General features: G+C 46.1%; 1 protein-coding gene across 6 annotated transcripts in view; it reads left to right on the forward strand.

The window, feature by feature from the left end:
- The first annotated feature begins 225 nt into the window (after window positions 1-225).
- SCYL3 (SCY1 like pseudokinase 3) overlaps window positions 226-18,879 on the forward strand; it is a 34,421-nt gene continuing 15,767 nt past the window's right edge. The window contains exons 1-8 of one of the 6 annotated variants that reach the window (XM_032463769.1): window positions 230-481; window positions 1,525-1,579; window positions 5,618-5,834; window positions 12,222-12,407; window positions 14,270-14,383; window positions 16,237-16,293; window positions 17,417-17,519; window positions 18,656-18,767. In XM_032463769.1, the coding sequence (XP_032319660.1) occupies window positions 5,670-5,834; window positions 12,222-12,407; window positions 14,270-14,383; window positions 16,237-16,293; window positions 17,417-17,519; window positions 18,656-18,767 (737 nt within the window). In that variant the 5' untranslated portion in view covers window positions 230-481; window positions 1,525-1,579; window positions 5,618-5,669. Of the gene's footprint in view, window positions 482-1,524; window positions 1,580-5,617; window positions 5,835-12,221; window positions 12,408-14,269; window positions 14,384-16,236; window positions 16,294-17,416; window positions 17,520-18,655; window positions 18,768-18,879 lie in introns of all 6 variants that reach the window. The other 5 variants (XM_032463772.1, XM_032463770.1, XM_032463768.1 and 2 more) reach the window with 5 other exon arrangements.

The raw sequence follows: 18,879 nt of genomic DNA on the forward strand, positions 1-18,879 counted from the left end.
CGCCTCTTTTCTATTTGTCAGAGGCGGCCGGCGGCCATTTTAGATTCGGGCGGAAATCGAGTTAAGAAGGTCCCTTGAAAAGCCTAAAAATTAAAATCAAGACAGATTTGCGCGTTCAACGCAAAGCCAAAGAGAGACGACATCTTCACAGACCAACTGTACTGCTGGGGGCTGTGAGTGAAGCGCGGGTCGGCACCGGAGCCCACACTCAAGATGGCACCGGCCTGAGAGCCACCGGTGCGGCCGCTCTATCTCGGTTCCGGGTTGGTGCGCCTCAGTGGTGGCGTTGGAGGGCTGAAGGCTGGCATTCTGTCCGGCTTCCGGACCCGTCTCTATGGTGTCGGAGGGACCAGACCTCGGAAGATTGTGGGCGTAGTGGCCAGAGCGTCACGGGGGAGGCGAGGGTGGTTGGTGTCAACAGGGGGCGAAGAGGGGACCGAAGTGAAGACCCTCGGCCGCCTCCCCCGCCGCCCTCCCGCAGGTAACAGGGAGCTCCGCGCTGCGTCCTCCGTCAGTGCGGGCCTGGGCCGCGGGGGAGGGGGCCGGGCCGGGAGCGAGGCGGAGGGCGCGCGCGCCCGGCTCGCGGGTCCGCGCTTGGGGCGAGCTCGGCGCGGCGCCGCTGCCGGTTGAACCCTGCTCCCCGCCTCCGCGCAGCCTGCCCCTGCTCTTTGCTGGGTGCCCGGCGAACCTGGGCTTCGCGGGCGGCCCCAGCCTCGCGGCGTCGGCGGCGGGGCAATTGGAGGAAGTCGCGGAGCCGGGCCTCGCGGGCAGGTGTGGAAAATGAGGGGCTAGCGAAGCGGGAGCGCCGTCCCCGCCCCTCAGCGACCCCAAGGAGTCGCGATTGCCCCCCCCCCCCGCCCGCGGTCCCGGGGCGCCGTCCTCGCCGCGGGTAGGGCGAGTGTGCGCGGCGGGGCGGGACCGTCCCGGGCGCGGCGGGGCCGAGCCGCGGGGGCCTTGGGTCGCGCCCGCCCTGCTATGCTGCCTCCGTTCTTGACCCAAGACCAGTGCCAGGCCCCCGAGGCCCAGCTGGCTCCTGTCTTTGGGTAGTGCTTTTTGTTGAGAATAAAGATGAAACATTTCTCGGAAAATCCTATGTGGGAAACCATGTGGCTACTCAGTTGAGTGCTGAATTTTCGAATCCCTGTTATTACTGTTTTTAAGGACCCTTGTGCGTACCCATGTAACATTCCTTGTCAGCTGAAATCATACTTAGTTCTTTTGGCCCTTAAGGGCTTCGTTACGTATTGCTGGGTTGAGTTCAGTACAGGGAAATATATACGTGAAACAGATCAAAGCAAAGGGCCGAAGTAGTGTGACCACGAGATAAAATACCACTCGATACAGAGTGTCCTTTGATTTTGCTTATCGTTGGAACTTCCTGGCCAAGGGAGCCAGGATCAGGATCATTTCGGTTAATTTCTCTGAAAGGAACAGAGGGAGAGAGAATTCCCCAGGCGACACTGATTTCTTAGTTTAGTGATGAGCTGCCCAGTGACCTAGACAAGGGCTTTTGTAATCCCACAGGTGGCCCGGAAACTTGATGTGCTGCCTGAGGAAGCAAAAGGATGGAGGAAGACAGGTGAACACCATTTAGAAAAGAAGACCGTGATGCATACTCAAGTCAGAAACTCCCCAACATTTTATTGTAGAGAGTGAAAATGGCAAATTCTGCAAAATAATCCATGTGAATATCACAATGTTAGAATATCCTTCTCTGCCTTTTTGTGACTTTTTAATTTCAAAGTTAAAAGATTTTGTGTCTTCCCCTTCACCTCTTGAAACAAAAAAGCATTTTGGAAATCCATGTGTCATTGTTTATTAGTCTTCGTGAAGTTCCCTTTAGCTGAGTTACTATTTTTAAAGCACTGTCTCTATCCACAGTTTCTGTGTCTCTTAGGATAGAGTTGTGTAAAGAATTAAGAATAACTGCTTTTAAGACATCCTCAAATTGCAGTCAACAGTTCATCCTTTTATTTCCCCCTAATGAACTTTGCACTGGACATAGGATAAAACCCAGCTACTCTGTAAGCATCGCTCTGATGGTATCAGTAGATTTCTGTCAACATTAGTCATGCTTTTAAACCAGTTTAACCCCCCAAAATGTCATCCTTTCGAATTCTCACAAGAAAGTGACTCATTCCTTTTAATTTTTAAGTGGTATTTCTTGGGGTCTTAGACCAAATATGCACTGCTAAGAAAAACTCCCAGTTTTAACATCTTCCTAAAGCTTTTATAAAGTTAATGATCTTGTAGTGGAATTCATAATTTTAAAAAAATTATTTATTTAGTTTGCGGGGTTTGGTTTTGTTTGAGGGGTGGGGGTAGGAATTAGGTTTATTTATTTAGTTATTTTAATGGAAGTACTAGGGATTGAACCCAGGACCTTGATGCCTGCTAGGCATGTCCTCTCTCACTGAGCTACACCCTCCCTGCTCATAATGTTAAGTGAAAGGTTAAAAGGTGCTGTAAGGCCTAGTATTCCCGCAAGGAAGGATTTTGCTATTTAGAAATGACTAAGTGAAGTCCATTGCTGTACCTCTGCTTACTGGCATGCATTTAGCTGGAGCACTGCCCCTGAATTCTCGTGACCATTTTATCTCCTTTGGAGACTAATATAAAAACTAAATAGCAGCATGCTTTTCTGCCAGGATTTTCATTTTCTCATAGTTCCTTACGTGTGGGTTTTGGAAGGCTGTACTTTGTGGCTAGGGCGCACTTTCCCCAGTAGCACGTCTCTAACTCATTCCCCTAGTCTGACAGGTTTTCCAGACACGAGTGGTTAAAAAGAACTCCTGCTTGTGAAATGGCACTTGTTTTTGAAGAACATAGACCCATTCAAGGCTACCTCATGTGTACCTCAGGCTACCCCTGATGGGAAGGGTGGCAGTGAGGCAGAGAGGACATGAATTTGAAGCTGGCTTTCCTGAAGTCTCGAGATGGGGTAGGGATGTGCCCCTGTGAATCTAAGTTACTCTCCCAGTGTTTGCTTTTCTTTCTGCTGCCGGCCAGCTTCCTCTGTGCTTGCCAAGTTCCTGCTCTCACATGGCTTTGGCTTGCTGTAGCCCTAACTCTACCACATGGCATCTTTTTACCTTCAGCTGTGCTGCTAATAGACAGAAGTACCTCTTGTTCATTCAGATTCCTGGGGCAGACAGTGATCATCCAGCTAGACTCTTCATGCAGGCCGTGGGTCCTACAGATGGCTAATATGTCTGTTGACTGCCCTTCGGCCCAGGGTAGGAACCTGACCTATTAACTGTGCCCAAGAAGAGGGGAGCAAGATCCTAGTACTAAACACGACCTTCCCTACTGGGGTGGGGGGTTGGGGGGCAAGTCACAGGCTGGGAAGGCACCACACCATCTCTAGAATAGCGGAATTAACAGTAGTTGCTTTTCTCCATGATCCCACATAAATGTTAATTTTATTTGTGGCCCCAGTAGAAAGGGGAGTGTTACCTACATGGTTGACCCTTGAACGACATGGGTTTGAATCACACGAGTCTATTTACATGCAGATTTTTTCCAATAAATTCCCACTGCAGGACTTCACGATCTGCAGGTGGTTGGATACCCTTGGCTGGTTGAATCCACCAAGTTGACCTGCAGGTGGGGAAGGTCAACTGAGAAGCTAGACAGCTTTGGACTGTGAGGGTGTCAGTGTCCTTAATCCCTGTGTTTTTCAGGGGTCACATGTGGTTGAGATACTTGACGTTTTTAATACTGTTTTTTGGGTTTCCTTTACTTCTCTGTCATTCTGAAGAAAGATAAATTGCTAGGTAGGCAGGAACTCAGTGGATCTGTTACAGAACCAGCTTAGTTCTTATCCTCAGATTTGAAAAAAACTTCAGTTTTACATAGCTGTAGCCCTTATATGCTGTGCTCCTTATGTGATGTATGTGGGTCTGTAGGCACTTAAAATTCTGTTTTGGGTCTGTGTTTTGAGCAACATTATATACTCATAACTTCGCAAGTGTTGCGTAGAACTTCACCAAAGTAGGGGAAAAACCCAGGTGGAGGTTCTTCATATAATGATTATTGAGTTTATGTCTACCCTAAGGATGCAGATTTTAAACTGAAAATTTTAAAGGCCTACATAGAATTTTTGGCTGTGTTAATTTAGAGCTAGCAACTTGCCACCCTGCCAGAGTTAGAAAAAACTCTTTTATCTTTTATTTTTAAAATTACAGTAAAGCCAGAACTGGAAACTGACTGCCCCAGGCTTTTCAGACATACGTTGCTTGTCCTGTACAGGTTTGAAAACACTTGAGCCAGCGTTGAAAAACACGGAAATTTCCACATAAATATTCAGACTCTTGGCTCTTTGTGATAAATGGCATGATCTGGCAGCTTCGAGATGGCAGTCTTGGTTGGAATGTTGTGGTGGCGGGTCCCCTTCAGAGTGCACGCCAGGTCGCAGGAGGTGCCTGCGCACACAGTAGGCCCTTTGCTACCCTACCGGTACCACTGGTGTGCTGAGCATTGCCTGTTGTGACCATGAGAGTTTGTATCCCTGTTGTAAAGGGATATGTTCTTAATTGTAGAAGATCTGGGAGGTGCAGGCAAATGTGTGTCTGAATGCGCATGAGTCACGCACGATCTGACCCCCACAACAAGCCTCTGTTAATACTTCAGCATATTTTTTCAAGTCTGTGTGTGTGTGTGTATAGCTACTGATACATGGATTTCTTTTTAAAACACCTTTATTAAGGTATAATTGACATGTAATAAACCTACAATATTTGAAGTACAGTTTTATAAGTTTTGGTATTTGTAGTCACCCATCAACATAATCATAATCAAGATGCTGAATATATCCTTTGCCTCCAAAGTTTCCTTATACCCCTTTGTAACCCTTTCCTCTCCCCTGGTCCCTCTAACTGCCCCCACCCCGGGAAACCACTGATCTATTTCCTGTCATAGAGTAGTCTGCATTTTCTTGAATGTCGTGTGTGTGTGGGTTGTTTTTTTAGCATTTGAGGTTATACAGTTTTGCACTTTCCCCTTTTTAGCATAACTTGGAAGAGCAGTGGGATTGCACTTTTTCTTATATTTATTGTCATTTGTATTCAGTGAGTTGTCTGTTTCCTTTCCCATTATTCCGCTGGTGTTTTAGTGTTTTGATTTTTTTTAAATTCGGTGGGGTGGTTGTATGAGCTGTTTGTTAACATGCTTTTCATCATTGCTAGAAATGTTCTCCAGTTTATAGTGTTTTTCTTATAATTTTAAGTTACTTTAGAGATACAGAAGCTTACTTTTGAATGATCAAGTTTTGCAACAGTTTCCTCTGTGAGGCAGGCTATGCGAGTGGCTTAGGGAGCAAGAGAGCTCTTCTGTGTCTGACTCCCTTTCCACTGGGAAAGGGGTGGGGGGGCGGGGGTTGGGGCCAACAGTCACTGTGTGTCTATTTGGTCACGTGCATTTTTCCTAGAGCTGTTGTCAGTTGACAAGCATTGCGGGAAACTTGCTGAGCATTTACTGTTTTTAGTGTCAAACGGCCTAGTTATCGAGGATTGTAGGAACTCGTAGGTGTCGGTGTCTGTGTCGGGGCAGTTGGCTGTCTGGCTCATGTTGCAGATGGAGATACAATGTGTGGAAATCTCTTCTGTTTTCTTTCAAGGCTGCTGGGATTTGAGGAGGAGCTGCAGCAGCACCGCCTCGAGGCATAAGGGATGGGATCAGAGAACAGCGCTTTGAAGAGCTATGCACTGAAAGATCCACCCTTCACCTTGCCCTCCGGGCTTGCTGTGTACCCCGCGGTGCTGCAGGATGGCAAATTCGCTTCGGTTTTTGTGTATAAGAGAGAAAACGAAGATAAAGTTAATAAAGCTGCCAAGGTACTGTAACAGGCAACTACAGTTAGTACTTTTTACTTTTTTGTTTTCTATTAAAAATACATGAAATTAATAAAGTTCGAAGGCAGTAGGCCATAGGAATTGTATTTTTATTCATGTCCTTTAAAAATAGAGGAGTCCTTACTTCATGGGAATACCTCCAGCCTACATGAAGGGGACATGAAGTAGCACAGATCAGCCGGCGGCTTCACGCCACTCGGCGGGCTAGCTGTCATCGTGTTTTATTTTTTAGTGAGAAGGTTTGGGAGGTGATTTTACATGGCTCACAGAAGATGGAGGGAGCTAACCTAGCTTAGCAAAACTGCCGTAAGTATTGCCAGCATTTTGGTTAGCGTATGGATGATGGACCTGGGAATTAAGCATTTTAAGAACTGTTTTTCCTTTTCCTGAGGCATTGTGATGCTCCCAGAAAGAACGTGAAACTGGAACGTTGGACTGGAGGCCCCAGGAAGACCGTGACCTGGGCTCCAGCTCTTGCTGAGAGGGGCTTAGAGGGTTGGCTTCCGGAGGCTTCGGCTGCCTCCTTCGGAAGGAGGTCCTCCCGGCCTCACTCCCTCTAAGCCTTGCTCCTGGGCAAGGGCGCCGGCGCGTGCGTGTGCAGGTGCGCGTGCTGGCCAGCCCGCTGTCCAGGGACCCTGTCCTCTCGGTAGGAAGAATGATCCTACCTTGGGTACAGTTCAGTAAAACAACCTTAAGTGACTTTTCAAATTGGACAGAGCAGAAGCATTCGCTGATATTTCCTTGGGTAGTCAGCCATTCAGATTATCTTCGGGAAGGTTGCGAAAAGGCAAGTGTAGCTGCATGAATGAACTCTTCAGTGTTTACTGTGGCAGGCACACTCCTCAGGCTGGTTTGATATTTCTGTTTTGTTAGAGTTATCTGTGTTGCCTTGAGTCGCTTTGTACTATCAACAGGTGTGAAACACTGATGTCTCTTTCATGGGTCTGTTTAAATGATTTGTACCTTTTTCATAATTATAAAGGGCTATATTCTAATCTATAATATTAGTCATACAATTTCGGCATTTTATGTGTCACACCAGTTCATTATTTGATGTCTTTGAAGAGGCATGAAGTTAACAGTTATAAGGTGGTTCCTAAGGAAAATGTTCCTCTCAGGATGCACTTCTGTGAATGAATTGTGGTAAAGAGTATGCTGGCTGTTGTACGGCTGAGTAGTTTGGCTTTTGGGTGAGATCACGTGTTTGTCTCTTTTCCATCCCATCTAGGAATTTGTAATAATTTTTTGTTATGATTTTGCAAAAGATAACATGCCTTGCCTCCCTGTCTTATTCTTGGGTGCAGTTAGCATCTGACACACTTCCTGTTATTTTCATCTAGTAAGGCTGCACATTTTTTAAATAAAGTGACTATTATTGTGAAGTACCAGAGATTAATAATTGTTCTTAGTATTTTTTTTGAAAAGACCACAAGATTTTTAAAAATTAGATTAATCTTTATGGTGTATATGCCAAGAAAGCTGAACAGCCCAGCTCATGAGGGTTTTAAAGAGGAAAAACAAACATCAACACTTGATGTTTGAGGACTTCTGTGCTGCAGGAATTGCAGAACTTGAGAGGGGAGATTTTTTTCTTCTTATTACGTGTACATGCCTGTCTGAGCCACGACTGAGTCTTTTCCGGTAGTTTATGCTTGTCTCTTATGTTCTTCAAGACATCCTGTGGCTTTGAGTACCTGAGCCGTGAGTCTGAGAAATTTGAAATGGCAACAAAATGATAGAGAGTTTAGATTCAGGTCACAGTGCTTGAGAAATGTGTGGCATTGCATCACATTTTAAGAACTTGACTTCCTAGACACCTGAAATATTAAAACAATATAGTGAGCTTGCCTCACTTTCTCTGGAGCTCAGGTCCCTAACCCCACCCTTGATAGTTCTAATGACCATGTCAAGCTTACACACAGTGCTTTCCTTGCCGGATACTGCTGGGTGGTGAACATACTCTTCCTCCGCTCTTGTAAATAAAAATGACACTCACAACACACTGACTCTGACAGAAGGTGAAATGCAGGTACAACCTTTGGCCACAAAGCAACATCAGAAATACTTCAAAAGTGTATCTTACCTTCTCGTTTTATCTTGAAGTCATTAGCTATAAGAATATGATTTTTCTGACCGGTGATTATGACCCATTTCTAACCCTTAGCCTCATTAAGGAATGACAGATCCTAAGTCAGAACTTGATTACTGTGGTTTGCTGGAATCTGAGTGCTTGGTTTGGACATAACACAAAGTACAAGCTCAGAGAGTGGCTCCCGAGTGTCTTTATACCGAGTGGCCATGTTGGGGGGGGTAGGCGTATAGACGCAGAGCACGCGCGCTCTGTTTGGTGCCTTGGCAGACGGGACGCTCTTTTCCATGATGGGTTCAGGCTGCTTCGTGGAAGGGCGGTCAGCATATTTGAGGACCCACGGTGCGTGGGCACGAGAAGGAAGCAGAAGAGCTGAGTGCTGTGCTTGAAAGGCGCGCCTTCTGTGTGGGGTCGGCTGTACTGCGCTTCCTTAGAGTGACGTTTTCTCTGTTCCCCTCCCTCTCGGCCCTTTTCTGTGCTATTTACAACCCTTATTCCAGCAAATCAACTTCCCTGCATTGTCAGCTTTTTAAAAAATGATTTCCTTCATCTCATGATCAAAATCTGGTTCTCTTACAAGGCTCCTAACATTATTTATTCAGAAGAACTTCGGAAGTGTCCCCGCTCCCTCAGGTGTGATAGGGTCACCAGGTGGGCCTGGCCCCTTACCAGCTCCATCACAGTTTTCAGGCTTCACGTTCTCGCCCTTTCTTCTCTAAATATCCGTCAGATCCTCTTTTCTGGGCTCCAGATCTATCTCCACCTGCCTGTTGACTACCTCCACCTGGATGTTCCACCAGCACCTCAAATGCAGGCTTTGCAACATGGAACCCTTTATCCGTTTCCCATTCTGCATTTTGTTTCTAGTTTGTGATCTAACCTCCAGGCAGTGGGCATGTAAGGATAGACTATATTTCTATCTTTGTCCCAGATCTGCATCTTGGATACAAGGAAGAATATTTCTCCCTGAAAATTCTTGCTCTCTAGGTTAGATGTCTTGTTATTTTGTTGTGTTTCCCTAACAGTGAAATTAAGGCTTTCTCCCTGTCTAAAAAGCTGCAAGTAGTTAAGAACTACTACTGTGGTTGTTTTCAAAGTGAAATTGCAAACCAGAGGTAGACTGGTAATGAAAAGTGAAGCCCCGTAAGGATTGAATTAATTCTCTGGATAGCTGAGTCATAACTGGCTCCTAAAAATTAGAAATAGTTTCTATTCATGACAGGAATCTCACACTTAAGATCTCTGTGTGAGCATAGGTAAGTGCACATACTGGCAAATGATCCAGTACTACTCATGTTCGGTAATAAAAGTTCTTAGTCAGAATGCTGTTTCCAAGACCAGCACCTAGTACAGTGGATGGTGTCAAGTCGCTTTGGGACAGATGCTTTCACGGCGCTGACTGAACAACAGTCAGCTTCCTCCACCAGAACCATGGGCGTTGATCGCTTTAACTGATGTGCATTGAGAAAATGTCTTAGTTACACTTAGCATCTTGTTGTTCCCTCTGTTCTTTGGAGCAGCAGAAGTTTGAATCAAGAAATATTTCTATTTGATTCTTAACTGCTAACCTTTCCTACAAATCTGTGCATAATTTAAGCATAACGTTGTGTGTGCCAAAGGGGAGTGACAGATCAGGTTCTCGCTGAGTTAACTGCCTTGTTCAGAATCACGCAGGGAGTTACTCCTTCCTTTCTTCCTTCGTTAAACAAACAAAAAGTCACTTTAGACCAAGCTTTTCTTGCTGTGGATTACGTTAATACTTCTAGTGTTCCATTTCAGTGTATCTCGATTGGGGGGCTGTATGATTGTGCTAAGGATTTCAGTATCCATAACTAGCTTTTAGTGGTCCACTTGTGGTTAGTATTGTACCTCAGTCACGTAAAATGCAGAAGCCTCGGACTCCTGCAGGTGTCTCCAACCCCCTGCCCTGCTGTTGTTTTGTTACATATGTATCAGCTGCGTGCACCCAGGCACACCGACACATCACACACATTGAAAGCACCAGGCAGTGTTACAGTATTGACTTCACATAGTCATATATATTTAAAATAAGAGGTAAAAGTGTAGCCTTTAACTTTATTCTGATATTTACTATTTCCCATGCTCTTCCTTTAATCTTGAAGAGCCAAGTTTCCCTTTGGCATCTTTTCCTCTTCAGCCTGAAAAACGTGCTTCAGCATTTTTGTAGAGCAGGTCTTCTAGCTGAAACTCTTCTGTTTTCCATGATCAAAAATGCCTTTATTTTGCCATCTTTCCTGAAGGATATTTTTTTTTAGATAGAGAATGCAGGGTTGATCATTTTTTTTCTTTCAGTACTTTAAACATAGTTCCCCTTTGTCTTTTGGTCTCTATTTTCTTAATGAGAAGTTAGTATCATTCAGTTTGTTATTTCTTTCCCCCAATGTGTTATTTTTTTTTTCTAGCTTCCAAGATTTTTAAAAATTTATCTTTAATTTTCAGCAGTTTGATGATAATGTGTTTTGACATAGTTTTCTTTGGTTTTTTCTTTTTGGTTTTCATTGAACTTCTTAAATCTGTAAACTTAAGTAATTTGGCCAAATTTGGGAAATTTTCAGCCGTTATATTCTTTATGCCCCAATTCTTCTTTCTTTTCTGGAACTCCAGTTATGTCATGAGACCTCTTGTTATTGTAACACAGGTTTCTGAAGCTCTGATTTTTTAAAAAAAAATAACGTTTTCCTTTCTATTCTTTAGATTCGTTAACATCTTCACATTCACTTATCGCCATCGTTCTGTTACTGAGTCCATCCATTGAATTTTTAATTTGTAATTTTTTATTTTTAATTTCTAAAATTTCCGTTTAGTTCTTTTATGTAACATTCATTTCTCTTCTGAGAACTTGCATCTTTCCCCTTATTTCATTACTGTTTCCTTTACCTGAGGGGAGAATGGTTATAATACCTGCTTCGAATCCTCTCTGGTAGGAAGTTCTCATATCTGGTGTTTCTGGTCCATCTTAGGGTTGATGTCTGCTGGTTGTCTTTTCACACTTTCGTGTCTGCTGGGTGATGTTGCCTCCTGGGCATCTCGAATGCCATGCAGGGTAGACTCTTGGTTCTGATACCATCCTCTGGGGAATGTTGGTGGTTTCTGTTTAGCAGGCAGTCAGTCCCCTTAGGTTCACGCTTCATGTTTTTTAGCCACTCTCCTCCTGCCCTTCTGTGCACAGCAGTTCATTTCTCAAACCTGTGCTTTGCTGGTTTGAGTCTGTCCTGTGCATGCTTGGTCCAGGGGTCCGTCTGGGACCTGGGTGGGTGTACAGATAACTAGGGCATCTCCTTCTCCAGCTCTCTCCCCTCTGGGAGAGCCTCCTCGTCCTCCGGCCTGCCTTTCTGTGATTCTCCTGGCCAGAAGGATGGCACAGTGTCTGTCGGAGTTCTAGCCACCTTTGCTGCACTTCCCTGCAACTGGAACCTGCCTCCAGTGCACAGCTGTGAGAAGGGCAGTCCCTGACCAGGAAGCTCACCCCCATGAGCGGCCCCCCTCCATGATCTACATGTTTTTGTTTCCTTTTCAGAGTCTCAGATAGTTGGTTTGGGCACTTGGTTCAGAGTTTATAGCAGTAATCATTGGGAGAGCTGGGCTCTCGGGGGCCTTACACTGTCATAATGGAATTGCAGGTCTCTGTAAGTTACCTAAATGTTGGTAAAGTGAATACTGTCACAACAGTCCTGGGTTTCCCTTTGCCTTAATTCAAATTTGGGGGGTAGGAGGGGGAAGTAGGAAGCTGGAAAGGACCTTGCATGTAAGTAAACATCCTCTGACTTGACTGAAATGTGTATGAAACTGTAATTAATCTGGTTTTGAATCATTAACTTCGTCAACTCCTCTGTTTGTATTTTATTTTATTTTACTTAAATTATAGTTGATTTACAGTGTTGTGTTAATTTCTGGTAAACAGCATAGTGATTCATATATATATATATATATATATAAAATATATATTCCTTTTCATATTCTTTTTCATTATAGCCCATTACAAAGTATTGAATATAGTTCCCTGTGCTGTACAGGAGGACCTTGTTGTTTATTTATTTAATATATAGTAGTTAATATCTGCAAATCCCCAGCTTCCAGTTTATCCCTCCCCACCCTCTTTACCCCCTGGTAACCATAAGTTTGTTTTCTGTCTGTAAGTCTGTCTCTGGTAAATAAGTTCATTTGTGTCCTTTTTTTTTTTTTTTTTTTTTTTTTAAGATTCCACATATAAGTGATATCATATGGTATTCTTTTCTTTCTCTTTCTCTGTATTTTTAAAGCACTTGAAGACACTTCGTCACCCTTGCTTGCTAAGATTTTTATCTTGCACTGTGGAAGCAGATGGCATTCATCTTGTCACTGAGCGAGTGCAGCCTCTGGAAGTGGCTTTGGAGACACTGTCTTCTGCAGAGGTCTGTGCTGGGATCTATGACATATTGCTGGCTCTTATCTTCCTCCACGACAGAGTAAGTAACCTGGACGCAGTCTGCCTCACAGGCTTTCCTGTCGCCCCGGCCGGAGGGTGGAGGGGACGATGTGTGTGGTTGTACTTGTGGCTTACGATATCTGTAGAAATCAGAAGTTACCATTCTTATCAGAAAGCTCCCCAAGGGAAAAGAGCACATGGGAAGGCATAAGAGATGCTGCAGACAGGTGGTTTGTGGAATGGACAACGAGTTCTTTGTCCCTGGGCAGTTATTTGTACAACTTGATTTCTATTTACTGTCGTCTCTCTCTAGTTTTGGTCAAGTCTTTACCTGAAAACAACCATGGCTGGTGTTTGTTATTAAGACAAAATAAAGGTTTAATAACCTCAGTGCTGCTGTGGACCAGAGTTCCTATTTGTTTTCAGTAGGTTTTTTTTTTTTTTCCTATTTTAGATTATTAAATTACCATTTCTTAGAAAGAGGCAGTTTTACACACCCCTTCCCATCAAGTAGGTGGTACCAGAGAGAGACAGCCCCCTAACACTGTGGCGGTGTTTGTGCTGAGGGGAGAAAGTGGGAGTTCCTACGTTTACTTCTGGTCTGTTTCTTAACAGTATTATTGAGCTACTGTTTCTTAATCGAATTTACATTCTCAAGTATTAAGGCCTTTGGCAGCCCCCCCAAGATTAAAAAAAAAAAAAACACCAGTCACAGGTTAGAAACCCTTACATTTGACTCATTTTAATGCTTTTTGTTTTTGAAATGTTCTGTTAATGGGAGACAGACTCTCTGCATATCACTTTGGAATTGTCACCTCTTAAAAGTATGTCTGAGATTCACATACAAAAAGGTGTTAATGCTCCCCGTGGAGGAGTATTTTCCTTGTTGGAGAAGTGCATGAATGTGGTGAAAAGCTTGAACAGCATGAGAGTGCAGGTGGGGAAAGGCCCGTCCGCCTGCCCTCCGTGAGCCCAGGCCCTGCTCCTCCCCGCAGACTGCCACAGGGGTTGGCGTGTCGCCCAGAGGTGGTGTTTGTGCGTAAACAGCAGGCACCTCTGTGCTCACGCTCCTTTGCTTTTTCTCAAATGGAAACACACCACACATACTATTCTAAGCTTCCCTTTGAAAAATATATATCTTGGAGTGTTTTCTATAAAAATGTGTGCATATCTGGTCTGGCGGGTAGAGTGTTTAAAATGCACGTGAGCTACTGGGATGACTGATTTCTGGTTTGGAAAAAAACCGAACTTCAACCCCGTTCTCGTTCTCTTCTTCCCTTTCATTTATTTGACTGTACTTTTTTTTTTTATAGTTTCAAATTTGGCTCGTCTGTGGTCTGTGGGATATTTCTGGTGGTCCTTTTCCTTCCATTTTCCTCTCCTTCAGGCAGAATTTTTGTAATGGCTACTGACAAGCTTTCAGGTGAAGTGGATCTGGGTTCGTGATAGAATGTAGGTGAGAAAGAATTTAGAGAAGGTAACAGTAACCTCGGAGTGAAGATAAACTTTATCTTGAAAGGCACTGGAAGCAGATGATGTAGGTTACACAGACTTGTAGATTCATGTTTAAGGGCCCTTGCACCTCCTGACTCCTGTGGAGATGGGTTTGTGTAATATCCGTGCAGCGGCCTTAATGTCTTTATTGACCTGCCTCACCCGGCAGGGGGAGAGAACAGAAGCCTTTCCATTGCATTTTCCTTCTTTCTAACCTTGTAATGCTTAAGCAGGCTCATTCAGTTGGCCATTTCCTTAAAGTCGTAGTTCTGTTTATTATGCCACAAGTAGGCAGACTTGCTGTAATTTTTTTTTTTTTTTTTTTTTTTTTTTTGGTGACTAGTACTCAATTCTTAGAACTCTTACTTAAACTGGAGTGGCAGGCTTCTTCCTATTCTTTCTCTCCAGGGACACCTCACACATAACAACGTCTGTCTGTCATCCGTGTTTGTGAGTGAGGACGGGCACTGGAAGCTGGGAGGCATGGAGACGGTCTGTCAGGTTCCTCAGGCCACACCAGAGGTAAGCTGGGCCGCAGGCCTCCTTGTCCTTCAGGATTTGAAAGCGTCCTGGTTTGCGCTTCGTGCCCAGGGCCTTCCCTTCAGGCTTAGATTTGGAGGCGTGACTTTTTTGTCAACACTCATGTTCGTAGAATTGTAGGATTTTATTCTCCGGAGGGGCACTAGGGGTCATTGATTCTTTTCTCCTCATTTTATAGCTGAGGATCATGAGTTGGAGAGAGGTGAAGTGGCTTGGTCAGATTTTTAATTAAGTGCCCCTCCTCGGGGCTCCTGTAATACCCTGTACTCAGTTCTACCCCTGCGTGTTTCGTGCTGAAAGCACCGCTGTGTGTCTGTCTTCCCTGCTAGTGGTTGGACGCCCCTAGGTTCGCATATTTGTCTTCACACATCCACCTAGAACAGTGCCTGGTGTGTACTGGGGACCCGAGTCATTCCAGTTCCCTGAGGTCACGCATTACATCTAAGAGCTGGCATCCGGGGCTGTGCGTCTGGACGCCTCCTGGTGGGCCATGGTGCTGCTGCCCGGGGAGCTTGCTGTAATTCTGTCTGACAGAGCTCAGCCAGCCTTCCTGTTCTCTGTCTTGGTTCTTGTTTTCACCATTTTGCATGTTGCCACTAGACTGACTTTTTAGAAAAGCAAAACCACTCCCATCATAATGTCCCAACTGCTGGGCGGCTCGCTGACTTAACTGGCTCGGCCTCATGTCCGCTGTTCCCTGCTGTGCGGCCTCTGCCCGGGGGCCTCGTGGGATGTGCGCCTTCAGGGGCTCGGGCTCAGTTCAGATGCTGCTCCGCCCCGAGGTCAGAGACGTTCCTCTGATCATTTCTGCGCCTGTCGATCGCTTTCTCCTCAGAACTCGTGTGATCAGTGTAGCAGGACGTAGTTCTTCCTGTGGGACGTCTCCCAGGTTTTTAACCGCAGCGTGCAAGGCCCTTCGCAGCCTCCCCCAAGCCCACCTGCAGCCCCAGTTACCACTCAGTTACTGGGCCGCACGCTGGTGCAGCCTCTCCACGCAGCCCCGCTGTGTTCTCGCGTGTGCCGCTCCTCCGCCCTCGTCTGTCTTTGTGCGCGGTCCTCCCCTGGGCCCTCTGCAGGGTGCAGCTGAGGCTGCCGTCCAGCTGAAGCCTGAATCTGGCCGAGTCTCCTCTCCACGAAGCCCTCCCCTGGGCCTTCCCTTCCCAACAAGATCAGCTGTCCTCCTGGGCCTCCACTCAGCACGTGTTACTGAAGTTCCCAGGTTACGTTCTGGGTTCTGAGCACCTGGATGGGGGCAGGGATTTTTTGCATTCATTTTGTTTTCCTACTGCCCTAAATGGCTTTTGGGACATACAAGCTCTTGAAAAATTATCTTCGAATCAGTGGATGCATGTCCTTGTTCTGTGGATGCTGGCTTTGTCTCTGTAGTTTGTAAGGTCCTCCTGTGTCTCTTGTGGCAGCAGGCCTGTGACCGACCTGAGTCAGCGAGCAGATGAATGATGGGTTTGTTCTACTCCAGAGCAGCCTTTTACTTTTTAATATCTACGCAGGATGAGAGGGAAGTGTTTCTGATTTCCTTATAAGGAAATTAGATAGAGAGATGCCTCTAAACACCAGAGGGTGCGTGTGAAACCAGCCGAAGGGGAGAGGAGAGGAAACTGGTGCTTGTTTCCCACTAAGCCTTGTGCTGGGGCAGGTGCCATAGTTACGTTTTTCAGTTACGAGGATTTTAAGTGCATGTATTTAGTGGGTGGTATTGGTTTGAAGGTTTCGGTGCTGCTGTGGCCGTTGCTCTTTGCTTTTGTAACTTGATGTGAGAACCTGGTTCACCAAACATAATGTGTGAGTTACTTTCCTTAATTTATTTCTCTGTCTAGTTCCTGAGGAGTATTCGGTCAGTCAGAGACCCAGCATCCATCCCTCCTGAAGAGTCGGTAAGATGATAACCCTTCAGATGCAGCGAAGGCTTCTCTGTGTAACGGAGTATGAAGCTGAGAAAACCTTCCCCCTGCCCACCTCTCTGCTGCGTCACAGATGCCCCACACTTCCTCTGGCCTTGAAGGCTTCTGACATTAATCTTACCTCCACAGCAGGGAGCCTTTTCCTTGGCACTCAGCTTCCATTTTTGTCACACAGATACTGTGATGTCGCTCAAAGATCAGAGGTCCCTCCACGTGAGCGGGGCTAGGGCTTCATGGCCACTTCAGGGCAGGTCTCTGTACCTTACTGGCAGGTGTGATGTTGGAGGAAGCCCCAGCCCCTCCCCGGGGTCACCCGCACCGGTCGTCTGCCTGTCTGCCGTTAGTTGGGGTTCCAGGTTGTGAGGAAGAGTGCTTATTATTCATAGTATGGTGCAGGTGGAGAAAGGTTATGCTTCGCAGTAAATCCAAAAGCAGTTGCTTTCTCCAAATTTGTTCTTGTAACCACTGTAGAAAACACTGGTCCCCAAAGACGTATTTAGTGTGTTTCACAGGAAACCCAAGCCCAACTCGAAACTTAAGTAGAAACCTAAGACTCGAAATAAATCAGGTTTACTCAGATCAGTACTGTGTATACATTAGTGTTTTTTAAGCTGATGATTTGTGAGTTTTGAATCAATTTAGGAGTCCTGACCAGCATTTTAAGGGAGGGGGATAAAAAGGAATAAAATAGAAAGTAACATTGAGGGGGAGGGTATAGCTCAGGGGTAGAGCATGTGTTTCGCATGCATGAGGTCCTAGGTTCAATCCCCAGTGCCTCCATTAAAAATAAATAAGTAAACCTAATTACCCCTTCCTCCCAAAAAAAGTTTAAAAAAAAAAGTAATATTGGACATTTTGGGTAGTAAGGCTGAGTATTTTATGCCACAGACATAAATTCTGACCCTGTTTTCTTTTTGTTCTTTTGATATTATTATCTTTGATAAGTTTTATTTACTAATAGTTTTAAGAGTCTGTAAATGAGTATATGGTGCTGCGTAGTTTTGAGTATGGTAAATGCAAAAATGGGAGAAAGGAAAGCCTGAGAAACGGCTTGTAAGGCAGGTCCCCTGGTTTTAATGGTCTTCACTGCTTTCAGTCTCCAGAGTTCACCACTCTGCCGGAGTCACAAGGACACGCCCGAGATGCCTATTCTTTTGGGACATTGGTGGAAAGTTTGCTCACAATCTTAAGTGAACAGGGTGAGTTGGAGTCACACTGCTCATCCACAGAGTAAGTGGGGAGACGGTCCACAGCCTGTCCTGTGTGGATGCAGAGGCCTGCAGTCTTTGATCTTAGTAAGGAACCTGTTCGCTCACCCAGGAACCTGTTTAGGGCAGATCTTAGTAGCAGTGAAGGGAGAAGCTTTGGGTCTCTTTACTTTGCATAATAGTTAATAGAATTTCCAGTAGGAAGCACTTTGAGCTCTGCTATCAGCCTCATGTTATTAGCGAATTAATTGGCGTTGATATTTATGGTCAAAAGACACTGTTCCTTACCAGCCAGTCAGTAAGTGGATGCTGGTATTGATTTACATGTAGTGATCTGCAGAACAGAGTAAGAGTCAAAGTTTTTAATTAATTTCTCAATCAAGCTTAACATTTCTTTATCTCCATTCCTTCTTTTGATTTTTTTTTTCCTGATTTTCACTTACTCGTTACCTTTTCCCGCTGCCCCGTGAAGCCCGGGCGGCGGAGCGCACTGCTCCCTCCCGAGCTCTCCCCGCTGCCGGCCCCGCTGCACCCGTTCAGGGTGCGGGCTCCGCGCCGTGCTGAGCCCCTCGCCGGCCTGCGTCTCGCGTTGCCGCAGCTGCGTGCGGCTCCAGCGCGGTTTCCTGTGTCTGGGTCGCGCGCTGTTCTGAATTTATAAGCATCATTCAGCTGTGGGCACACACTGAGTCTTCCCAGCCTAAATACCTGAGAATTAAGCCCTCAGGCCGCCCTTGCGGGCGATGAACTCACTCCTGTGTCTGGAATGTGGTGATTATGTACCATCCTTGGGAGAAGTGAATACAGCCCTTCCCGTAGCTTCCTGTGTCCTGTGGGTGAGGACGCTTGGGTGCACAGGCCCTCGGACGTCCTCCTCCAGGCCTGAGCGGAGTGGGACTGACAGTCAGGGGGCAAGAGGGCCCCTGGGGGGGGGACGACAGCGAGGGGGCTGGACGCGTCGGCAGGGCCGTCTTCTACACCTGCCGCGGAGCTGGGCTTAGGGCGCGCAACAGCCAGGGCTTTGTCTGTTTGGGCTTTTTCAGGTTGGTCTTTGCTCCCGTCAGTCTCCAGCTGTAGAGGCCCTGAAAGGAGGCGAAGGCCTGGGCACTAACTGTAGCTCTGGATTTCAGTTTCAGCGGATGTCCTCTCCAGCTTTCAGCAGACCTTGCACTCCACCTTGCTGAGTCCCACCCCCCAGTGCCGGCCCGCGCTCTGCACCCTCCTGTCCCACGACTTCTTCAGGTGAGGGCGCCTGCCTCCCGCTGGCCCTTAGGTCCTTAGAGCTCCCCCAGGGGAAGGGGCTGGGCTGTGTCCAGTGATTGAGAAACTTAACAGACACGGCCTCTCCTTTCTG

This window comes from Camelus ferus, chromosome 21 (genome assembly GCF_009834535.1).
Source record: "Camelus ferus isolate YT-003-E chromosome 21, BCGSAC_Cfer_1.0, whole genome shotgun sequence".
NCBI classification, from domain to species: Eukaryota; Metazoa; Chordata; class Mammalia; order Artiodactyla; family Camelidae; genus Camelus; species Camelus ferus.